The 11,017-nt window shown below is 52.7% G+C and overlaps 1 protein-coding gene across 1 annotated transcript in view; it reads left to right on the forward strand.

Moving 5' to 3' along the window:
• Nucleotides 1–5,185, forward strand: part of ACADS (acyl-CoA dehydrogenase, C-2 to C-3 short chain) — a 10,168-nt gene extending 4,983 nt beyond the window's left edge. Inside the window, exons 3-10 of the mRNA XM_012650229.1 lie at nucleotides 2,121–2,270; nucleotides 2,483–2,594; nucleotides 3,047–3,198; nucleotides 3,495–3,665; nucleotides 3,749–3,886; nucleotides 4,037–4,132; nucleotides 4,317–4,373; nucleotides 4,503–5,185. Of these exons, the coding sequence (XP_012505683.1) occupies nucleotides 2,121–2,270; nucleotides 2,483–2,594; nucleotides 3,047–3,198; nucleotides 3,495–3,665; nucleotides 3,749–3,886; nucleotides 4,037–4,132; nucleotides 4,317–4,373; nucleotides 4,503–4,655 (1,029 nt within the window). The 3' untranslated portion in view covers nucleotides 4,656–5,185. The remainder of the gene's footprint in view (nucleotides 1–2,120; nucleotides 2,271–2,482; nucleotides 2,595–3,046; nucleotides 3,199–3,494; nucleotides 3,666–3,748; nucleotides 3,887–4,036; nucleotides 4,133–4,316; nucleotides 4,374–4,502) is intronic.
• The last annotated feature ends 5,832 nt before the right edge of the window (nucleotides 5,186–11,017 follow it).

Raw genomic sequence — 11,017 nt, forward strand, 5'->3', positions numbered from 1 at the left:
AAAACAACACTATGAGGTAGGGACTTTATGGTCTTGAGTTTCCACATGAGGAAACTAAAGCCAGAAGGAAGTTTCTTGCTTTGAAATCCATACAGTTGGTAACTAGAGGAACCAGAATACAGACTTCTGAGCCAACCCCTGGCCTATAGTAGGTGTTTCGTTAGTAATTTCTAATATTTTTTCCTCCAAAAAACGTGACTTCATGGGGGAGGGTCGGAGGAAGAACTGAGAGCCAATAGGCCGGGAATGAGGTCGATGGTGCCAGTCCTGCTCATTTGCCTGGTTTTGTAACCGTAATTGAACTTTAATCTTTTTATGTCCAAACAAACAAATGAGAGAAAGTGTTATGAATTTATAATGCCATTTCGTTCTAAAGGGAAATAGGAAATAGAATGGTGTTTCCAACCGATTTTGAACTCCTTAACTGTGAAATGTAGGTCTATATATTTATATGGTTAAAACTGAGCCTATTTTCTTCTCATCCACTCAGTGAATATTTGTTGAATAATGTCAAAGTGCTAGGCGCAAAACTCTTTTCCTCTCGTGCCCTGTTTCAGAGGACGGTGTTCACACGGCCCTAGTTAGCCACGTAGAAACTCCTGGAGTCTTACCCCATTTTTCTCCCTTGTGCCCACCGACTCTTGTTAATTCCCACCCTGAAAATGTCTTCTGAATGCCACCTCCTCTCATTTCTCTCAACCAGAATTCCTCTCTCTGTGCCCTGGGGGCATTCCATTCATGAACTGTGATTCTTATCTCATTATCGTGTTAATATCCCAGTTAATTCAGACAGTCAGCTTCCCAAGGCAGGGATTGAGTCTTACTCGCACTCACATCTTCCTGTCCAACAGGACACTCTGCACTTAGCTAGTGCTCAATAGTCAACAAATGTTTGTGGAGTTTTATGGAATTGAACCAGGAGGCTGGATGCAGCGGCTCACCCCTGTAATCCCAGCACTTTGGGAGGCCTAGGCAAGAGGATGGCTTGAACCCAGGAGTTCGAGACCACCCTGAGCAACACAGCAGGACCCTGTCTCTACAAAAAATGTAAAAAGTTAGCCTGGCATGGTGCTGCACACCTGTAGTCCTAGCTACCCCGGAGGCTGAGGCAGGAGGATCTCGAGCCCAGGAGTTCAAGGGTGCAGTGAGCCATGATTATGCCACTGTACTCCAGCCTGTGTAATAGAACAAGACCCTGTCTCTAAAAAAAAGAAAAGAAGTGAACCAGATTGTATGCCTGTTAAGTACCAGGTCTCTGTTGTCCCAGCACACATAGTGGGTCCACAGGAGGTGCTGAGCTGGACCTCTGTCAACTTCATGTGGTTCTCTCTGTTTTTTTTTAAGAGTATCATTCTCACAGAGCTTTAGAGAGACTCGGAGGAAAGAACACACATAAAGCACTTCATGCAGAATTTGGCATTTAGTAAGTAGGCTCTTGATAATTAACAATTACTATTATTATTGTTATCCCCAATAAAATATCCCAAGCTCATCATCCATTCATTCTTCCCCTAGTGTTGGGTACACAGCAGTGAGCAAAAACACAAAAAGTCCCTGTCCTCATTGTCAGGAAGAGAGACTTAGTGAAAATGAGCATGTTAATAGGTGAGAAATTCCAGCTGCACATGCACCGCAGAGGGAGTGTGTGATTAAAGGATTTGACTTAGTGAGGCTAGAGAGGGCAGAAGGGAAGGAGGAGATAGTAACTGGTTGGTAAAGGGTGTTACTGACGGGGGAACAGCACGTGCAAAGGCCCTGTTGGTGGGGAGGGTGTGTGTGTGTGGGAGGTACACTTAGGGGACTGAAGGAAGGTCATTATGTTACAGTGTGGTCCTGCTCCTTATCTCGGAGCCCCCTGAAGCCTTCCTGTGCCTTCTGCCTGCCCCCTGCTGTGGCTGTGGACAGAGCGGGGAGCCAGCATGGAGTGGGGACAGGACAGCTCGAATGAATAGTGCTGCCCTGCAGACCTCAGCCGGGCTGGACTTGGGGATCCCAGAGTGGGGTCACAGGGCTTGAGTTTCTGCAGGTCCTGGTTCAGGGGCAGGAGGGTTTGGGGTTGCGGAGGGTGGGTGCCAGCCCCTAGCAGCTGCCCTGGTGGTGACATCCTTCTCTGGGGCCAGGTGAAGAAGATGGGTGAGCTTGGGCTTCTGGCCATGGACGTGCCTGAGGAGCTCGGCGGCGCTGGCCTTGATTACCTGGCCTACGCCATCGCCATGGAGGAGATCAGCCGGGGCTGCGCCTCCACTGGAGTCATCATGAGTGTCAACAACGTGAGTGCCCCTCCCAGGCCCACAGGCAGAGGGAGGCTCCTGGGGGCACAGGCAGGCCTCAGCCCCCATTCCTGGGTCTCCCCAGAGATGTCTCTGGAATTGGTCCTACTGGGGTAAGCCCCAGGAGAGAACAGGCCTCGGGGTGCAGCCCACGGGCAGGTGGGGTGCGCCAGGGCTTGTGAGCCTTCAACTGCCCCTCACTGTCCCCCCAGTCTCTCTACTTGGGGCCCATCCTGAAGTTCGGCTCCAAGGAACAGAAGCAGCAGTGGGTCACTCCCTTCACCAGTGGCGACAAAATTGGCTGCTTTGCTCTCAGTGAACCAGGTACCACGGTGGGGCAGGGGCCAGCCCTGTTCCCTCAGCTCAGAATCAGGGTGACAGACCCAGACAGGAGCTGGGCTGCCCTCATGGGGAGAGGCAGGAGTGGGCCCCGCTGCCGTGGGCGGGAGGAACGGCTTCCAGCGTGGGCAGCGGGCGAGCTCTGGCTGCTGGCTGTCTGCCAAGGAGAACGTTCTCGCCTCCGCTGGGTGGGGAGGAAGGTTGGCTTTGGGGTCCCTTTGGCTTGAAGATGCCCCACTTCTGCACACCCCCGTTGCACTCTGGGACCAGTCGCTGAGAGCTTTGGGAGCTGCTGTGGCCCTGGAGCTTCTCTTGGGAGCAGAGCCTGGATTTTGGGAGCCCAAGTCGCAGGGTTTCCTGCTCACCACCTCGGGGGGCAGGCTGGGTGCCCTTGGGTGTGGCGGGGCAGCGCTGGATCCTGAGTCTGTGTGTGGCAGGGAATGGCAGCGATGCGGGAGCCGCTTCCACCACTGCCCGGGCTGAGGGGGACACGTGGGTCCTGAATGGCACCAAAGCCTGGATCACCAATGCCTGGGAGGCCTCGGCCGCCGTGGTCTTTGCCAGCACAGACAGATCCCTGCAGAACAAGGTGGGGACCCCAGAGAGGGTCTGTGAGACCTCTGGGCTGCAGTCAGTCCCCGGTTTCTAGATCTGATCCCCTCGGCTCTACCGGAGCTGTTCCTGCTCTGGGGCGAGTGGGGCTGTCGCTTTGCCTGCCTGGCCTGCCCTCGGGCCTTCCCCAGGAGCCAGCAGGGGGTGTCACGGCCTGAGCTTCCGAGGGAGCTGGGGGGAGGGGACTGCGGTTGGTGTCTGGTGTGCTGGCCCGGGGTGTGGCCCGAGGCACAGCCTCTGAGGAGGTCCCTTGGGCCGCCTGTTGCCTTTCAGGGCATCAGTGCCTTCCTGGTCCCCATGCCAACGCCTGGGCTCACGCTGGGGAAGAAGGAAGACAAGCTGGGCATCCGGGCCTCGTCCACGGCCAACCTCATCTTTGAGGACTGTCGCATCCCCAAGGACAACATCCTGGGGGAGCTGGGGATGGGCTTCAAGATCGCCATGGTGAGAGCTGGCAGCGGGTGCAGTGCCCTGGGGCCAGGCCTGGGTCCCGGCTGGCCAGCGACTGACCGGGGCCGTCCCCACAGCAAACCCTGGACATGGGCCGCATTGGCATCGCCTCCCAGGCCCTGGGCATCGCCCAGGCCGCCCTCGATTGCGCTGTGCACTACGCCGAGAACCGCGTGGCCTTCGGGGCGCCCCTCACCAAGCTCCAGAGCATCCAGGTGAGGGGGTGGTGGCTTCAGGAGCTGGGCCCACGCACTGGAGGGTGGGAAGCCCTGCCTCTTACCTCCTGCTGTGTCCCTGTCCCTCCTTCCTCCTGTCCCTGGAAGGAGGGAGGGGCACCTGCTGACCGTGGGGCGGGGCTGTTGCAGTTCAAGTTGGCGGACATGGCCCTGGCCCTGGAGAGCGCACGGCTGCTGACCTGGCGTGCTGCCATGCTGAAGGACAACAAGAAGCCTTTCATCAAGGTGCCCACAGGGAAGGGGACTCCTCAGGCGTGGCCCAGGGCTTGGTGGGCCCCTGCGAGTGGGTGGTGTGGGCCTGTGGGTTACTGCTGCTCATGGAGGGGCCTGCAGGCTGACCCTGCTGGGGGGCCCGGAGTTGGGGCTCCCCTCAAGGGGAAGGCACTGACTCTGCCTCCTCTGTGGTTAGGAGGCGGCCATGGCCAAGCTGGCGGCATCGGAGGCCGCGACTGCCATCAGCCACCAGGTGAGTGTCCCAGCGAACGACCAGGGTGCTACCTGCCCCTTCCCCAGCCGGCCCTTCTGTGGGCTGATCATGCCCCATCTTTACCACGAGTGGAGTCTTCTCCCTCCCAAGCTCCTGCTGCCCTCGTAGGCCATCCAGATCCTGGGCGGCATGGGCTACGTGACAGAGATGCCAGCCGAGCGGCACTACCGCGACGCCCGCATCACCGAGATCTACGAAGGCACGAGCGAGATCCAGAGGCTGGTGATCGCTGGGCACCTGCTCAAGAGCTACCGGAGCTGAGCCTTCTACGGGGCCGCCTGGGCCAGCCCCGCCAAGGACTGCGGAGAGAGGCGGGAGCGTGTGGCTTTGGCCTTGACTGCGGGTCAGGGGCTGGATGGCGGGCAGGGGCCATCCAGCCTCCTCATGCCGGCTCCCCCGGGGCCCAGCCCCCTGGACTGGCTGGAGGGGCTCCCCGCCGCCCCTCACCTTTGCCCACGCCCGATCAGACTGCCGAGGGCAGGGCGGGGACCTGCGTCTGAGGATGGACCGTCTTCAGCTCCGTCTCTCGGCTCCGCCCTGCGACGCTGCCTCGTTTTCCTCATCTGTGTGGCCCTGGCCTCCTGAAGGCACGACTGGGTGGGCCGAGTGACACTCTGGGCATGAAGACCCAGGTGGGACAGCCCCTGGGCAGAGTCTGCTCTTTTCGCTGAGGTCAGGGGTCAGGAGGAGGAGGGGGTGGGCAGAATGACCAGGCCCAAAGGTCCTGGACAGGCTGCGGGGCTGGGCCGCTGTGTGCTATGGGAGCTGTAGGTAATAAAGCACGCCTGTCCCCTGAACGTGTCCTCGTGTCCTCGCCTGTCCTGGGTGCCAGAGGGAAGATGGTCTCTAGTCTGCATGGAGCTCCACCTTCCCACAGGCCCCGGCCTGTGACTCGGGTTGTGAGGACCTGGGTCCAGCCCCGGGGAGTGTTGGGAGAGTGGCCGTGAGCAGGGCGGGCCAGGCAGGGCTACTGGTGAGAGGGGTTCCCTGGGCAGGCCCAGGCTCCTGACAGGAGGACCTGGCGGGGAGGGCTGGGGACGGGGAAGCAGAGCTGTAGCGAGCCCTGGAACCCGTGATCGAATGCTCTAGCACCAGCCCTGAGCCAGCTGTGGAGTGGGGGTATTGCCCAGGGTCCTGGTGCCCGCCGGCTGGCTCTGGGTGTAGGTCCCTCTGTAGCCAGATGAGCTCTTACCCTTTGGGCCAGTGTCGTGAGTGAAGCAGGTGGAAGAGAAAACAGTGAGTGAAGAAAGATTTCAAAGGAGGTGGGGACTGCCCTGCACAGAGCAGGGGAGCCGGATGGTCATTGCTGGGGTCTCTGGAGGGAAGGGTTAGGGAAGGAGAGAGGTGGTCCTTCAGGAGCCAGCCTCAAGGGGGCGCCATCGCCGCGTGAGGATTTCTGTGCCAGGTGCCGGCACTTAAAACCGAAGGGTGCAACCTGGAGTCGCCGCTCTGCAGGGCCGGCCCTGCCCTGGGCCCATGCACAACCCTGGCTGCAGCTCCCTGAGTGCCACGGACAGGACAAAGGCCCCCACTTGAGTGTCTCGAAGCTGCCATTGAAGGTAGGCAGGGCTGGGGCAGCACTTGGCCTTGGGTGGAGGGAAGCGCCACAGGACAAGGGTGAGCTTCCTAGTGCGAATGTAGGTCCCGCTTCCCTACTGCATGGGTGGGCTCCTGTGGTCAGCGGGGGCGGGGGGCGCTTCCTCTGCGCTCTGCAGGGCAGGCGGTGGCCTGGGCAGCTGGTAGAAGTACGGGCGTCTGTGCTGCTTCCTGGCTGCAGGTAAGCGCACAGGGCCTCAGCCCCTGGCCCCCACCCTTTCTGGTCTCCTGGGTCTGCCCTGTCCCTGCCCTGGACTCGGGTGCCAGCCAAAGGCGTGACAGCAGAGTGGGCTCCAGGGCTTCTCCCCAAAGCAGCCAAGTTTGACCAATCCCACCTGGGGGCTGTCAACGGAAAAGAGCCCAAACTCTGTAAAACAACTTAAAAAGGTTTATTCTGAGCGGAAATACGTGTGACAGTGGCCTAGAGAGCCACGCCAAGGAGCCTTGAGCAGGTGGTTTCGCTGTGGTTGGGTTACAGTTTGGTTTTATGCATTTTAGGGAGACAAGAATTACATGTAATGTCATAAATCAATACGTGGAGGGCGTGTATTAGTTTGGTCTGAAAAGGCGGGACATCTCGAAGCAGGGGGGCTTACAGGTTATAGGTGGGTTTAAAGATTCTTTGATTTGTAATTAGTTAATGAAATGAAGCTTGGCTAAAGACCTGGAATGTTCTAAGTTAAGGAAATCTGTTAATCAGAGACAAGCCGCCAGACATACTCCCAGATTCAAGTGATCTGTTGAGTTGACGACTTGCAGGTGTGGTTTAAGCTTTGTCCTGCATAACCTTAGGCCTGGTGATGAGTTACAAAGGGTGGCTCCAAGAAGGGAGGGGGGCATGACAAGGCATGTCCGACCTCCCTTCTCACGGCCAGCAACTCGGCTTTAGGTTATTTCTGGGGTCCCCTTGGCTGGGGGTCCATTCGGTCAGCTGGAGGGCTTAAGATTTTATTTCAGTTCACAGGGCAAATGAAGGCGTGTCACTCCCTGAGTCACTGACCCCAGGTGGGGTCCCTGTGAGCCCAGGAACAGTGGGGGCAGGTTGTTTAGAGGACTCCATGGCCTCTCCAGCGAGGTAGGGCACCAGGCCTGTGGTCGAAGTTGCCTTTGGCCCTTCCTCTGGGCACCCAGCTGTGCTCACTCAGCAATCTGGCCCGTGCGGCTTCGTGTTCAGGCTCAGGTGCCCCATCTGCTGAGAAGCGTCTGGGCCTCGAAGGTTCAAAGGTAGCCAGAGGTAGCTGGCTGGAGCCACACTGCTCCCACCAGGGCAGAGGGCGGGGCGCAGCAGAGTCAGCCCAGACCAGGGAACAGCCCGCGATTCCCAGGTGGCAGGCCCAGCTGAGTCTCTGCTTCCCAGACCTGCCTGGGCTTCAGACAGCGGCTGGGAAGAGCCTCAGCCCTAGGGCCGCGGGGCTGGCCTCGGAGGCCATGTGTCTTCCATGTCATAGATGAAGTGTGAGACCCTCTGAGCCCAAGTCCAGTCTGTGCACTTGGGTGATTCAAGAAGCAATCCCGGGGTCTCCCCTTCTCCCCAAACCCGTAGCTTTGACAGGGAGCTGGCGTCTCTTAGCCGAAGCTCCTCCTAGCTTGGAACTAAATTCTGAACTCTACCCCGGGTCCGCTTACACCTGAACTCTTCGAAAGAACACTGCAGACCTCTTGCCCCTTTGCACCTAAATTCTGCGTATGTTTCCTAAGAACAAGGACATTCCCTTACACCACAAGTTACAAGGTTGGGAAATGTACCCTGGCCTAGTGTCACATCTCCAGACCCGATTCCGACTGTGCCAGCCATCTCAGTGTCTGTGACAGCAGCTCTTTTCAAGGTCCAGGATCTTGCATTACATTACTGGGACAGTTCCTCAGAGTGAAATTTGGTTTTCATGACATTTGCATTTTTGAAGTGTTCAGGCTGGTGGTTTTGTTGGCTCTCTATCTAGTGTGAAGGTTTCTCCACGGTCGGATTCATAGTGTGTACTAGTGCAGTGACATCCCGCTTGTATTCCTGATAGGACTATTTCTATTTTATCTTTTTCTTTATTAATCGCCCAAGTTCTATTAATTTTATTAGTCTTTCTAAAGAACCAACTTTTGGCTTTATTGACGTTATTTTTAAAATTTTACTTTTTTGTGGATTTAATTTGCTGTTCTTTTTCCAGCTTCCTGGGATGTTCATTGATTTTTTTTTTGTTTTTTTTCTAATAAATGAATTTAAAGTTACACATTTCCTTCTAAGCGTGGCTTTCGCTTCATCTCATAAATTGGGATATGTCATATTAATATTTTCATTAGTACTTGGTTTTCTGGCCTGCATTGTGGTTTTTGCTTTTTCTCCTTTGGTTTATGTGTTATTTAGAAGGGTATTATTTTATCAACATGGAGTTTTCTTAGGTATTTTTTGTTATTGATTTTTAAGAAATTATGTTAAAATTATTAAAATTGTGCAACTGTCGTCACTATCTTAGTTCCAGAACATTTTAATCACACTAAAAGGAAACTCCATACCCATTACTACTGATTTTTACCTTAATTGCACTGTGGTCTCAGAACATTTTCTGCATTATTTAGATTTTTTGCAATTTGTTGAGATTGGCTTCACGGCCCCACCTTAGTTTTGGTAAAAACTGAACATTGTTTCAGAGATTTTTTTTTTTTCCTGTGTTGACACATGTAGCTGCAGTTCATGTATTTGAATTGCTGCTCGGTTTCCCATTATATAAATATACTCTATTTAAGTGGTTTCTAGGTTTCCACTCTTATAAATCATGAAATAGTGAACATTCTGGAATGTTCAAGTGTGAGCACTTCTGAGCATTTGAGTAGAAGTGGGTTTCCTGGGCCTTAGGCTACTGTGTTCCTCGAGCTGTACCGGGTATTGCCGAAGTGCTCTCTGCAGTGGTTGGTCAGTGGTTGGATCACCCTCTACCCATGTACAAGAATGTCCATGGCGCATTTTCCCTGTTCCTTGGCACCATCTGACTTTAAAATTTTTCTTCACCTGATCATGATTGTAACTTACATTTCCCCAGTTTCTAGAGGAATTGCACATCCGTTCCCATGTTTACTGGCCATGCTGGTTTCTGCTGTGAATTACCATTCACGTCCTATGTCTGTTCCTTCTATGCGATGTTTGTCCTTCCTTCTGATTTACGATTGTCCCACATGTACGTCCTGGGTACTAAGCATTTGTCAGCTGTGGAGTTGCAAAAAGACCCATATGCTATGTGGATTTCCCTTTTAAAAATGGTTTTACATTTTAAGGTTTACTCTTTAACTTAAAAGAAATTGTTTTAGATGTTGTATCTCTACAGGCATACCTCAGAGATATTGCAGGTTTGATTTCAGAACACCACAATAAAGCAGATATCACAAGGAAAAGAGCCACATGAATTATTTTGCATATAAAAGTTATGTTTATACTAAACTGTAGTCTATTAAGTATGCAGTAGCATTATATCTAAAAAAAAAAAAAAATGCACATACACTTTAACGTGGCTCATGCCTGTAATCCCAGCACTTTGGGAGGCCGAGGCAGGAGGATTGCTTGACACAAGGAGTGAGACCAGCTTGGGCAACATAGCAAGACCCTGTTGTTACAAAAAATTTTAAAAATTAGGTGGGTGTGGTGGTGCAAACTTGTGGTCCCAGCTACTCAGGAGGCTGAGGTAGGATTGGTTGAGCCCACAAGCTTGAGCTTATAGTGAGCTATGATGGTGCATCCAGCCTGGGCTACAAATGAGACCCTGTCTCGAAAAAGAAAAGGCTAAAAAATGCCAGCAATCATCTCTGAGCCTTCAGCAAGTCATAATCTTTTTGCTGGGGCAGGGTCAGTGTCAATGGTGCTGACTGGTCAGGGTGGTGGCTGCTGAAGGTGGGAGTGGCTGTGGCAATTTCTTAAGACAGCAATGAAGTTTGCCACGTCACCTGACTCCTGCTTTCACAAAAGATTGCTCTGTGGCATGTTATGCTGTTTGATAGCATTTTACCCACAGTAGAACTTCTTTCAAAATTGGAGTCGTCTCAGTTCCTGCCACTGCTTTGTCAAATAAGATTATGCAATGTTCTAAATCCTTTGTTATCATTTCAACAATGTTTGTGGCATCTTCACCAGGAGTAGATCCCATCTCAAGAAACTACTCTTTCATCAACTTCTCATCCGTTACAGTTTTCTCATGAGATTGCAGCAGTTCAGACACCTCTTCAGGCTCCACTTCTAAATCTAGTTCTCTTGCTGTTTCCGCCACATCTGCAGTTCCTTCCTCCACTGAAGTCTTGAACCCCTCAAAGTCATCTGTGAGGGTGGGAATCAACTCCTTCCAAATGCCTGTGAATGTTGGTATTTTGACCTCCTCCCATGAATCACCAATGTTCTTACATCTGGAATGGTGACTCCATTCCAGAGGGTTTTAATTTACTTTGCCCAGATCCATCAGAGGAATCTATGACAGCTATAGTAGTATGAAATGTATTTCCTAAATAATAAGACTTGAAAGTCAAAATGACTCTTTGGTCCAAGGGCTGCAGAATGGATGTTGTGTTAGCAGACATGAAAACAACGTTAATTGCCTTGTACATCTCCATCTGAGCTCTTGGGTGACCAGGTGCATTGTCAACGAGCCTTAATATTTTGAAAGCAATCTTTTTTTCTGAGTAGTAGGTCTCAAAAGATTCAGTGAACCATGCTGTAAACAGATGTGCTGTCATCCAGTCTTTGTTGTCCATTTATATAGCACAGATAGATTTAGCATAATTCTTAAGGGCCCTAGGATTTTCAGAATGGTAAATGAGCATTGGCTTCAACTCAAAGGAACCAGCTGCGTTAGCCCCTAACGAGAGAGCCAGCCTGTCCTTTGAAGCTTGAAAGCCAGGCATTGACGACTTCACTGTAGCTATGAAAAGTGCTAGATAACATCTTCTTCCAATATAAGGCCATTTCGTCTACATGGAAAATCTGTTGTTTAGTATAACCACCTTCATTAATGATCATAGCTAGATCTTCCGGGTAACTTGCAACTTTTTTTTTTTTT

The sequence above is a fragment of the Propithecus coquereli genome, unplaced genomic scaffold (genome assembly GCF_000956105.1).
Source record: "Propithecus coquereli isolate 6110/MARCELLA unplaced genomic scaffold, Pcoq_1.0 Scaffold314, whole genome shotgun sequence".
NCBI lineage: Eukaryota > Metazoa > Chordata > Mammalia > Primates > Indriidae > Propithecus > Propithecus coquereli.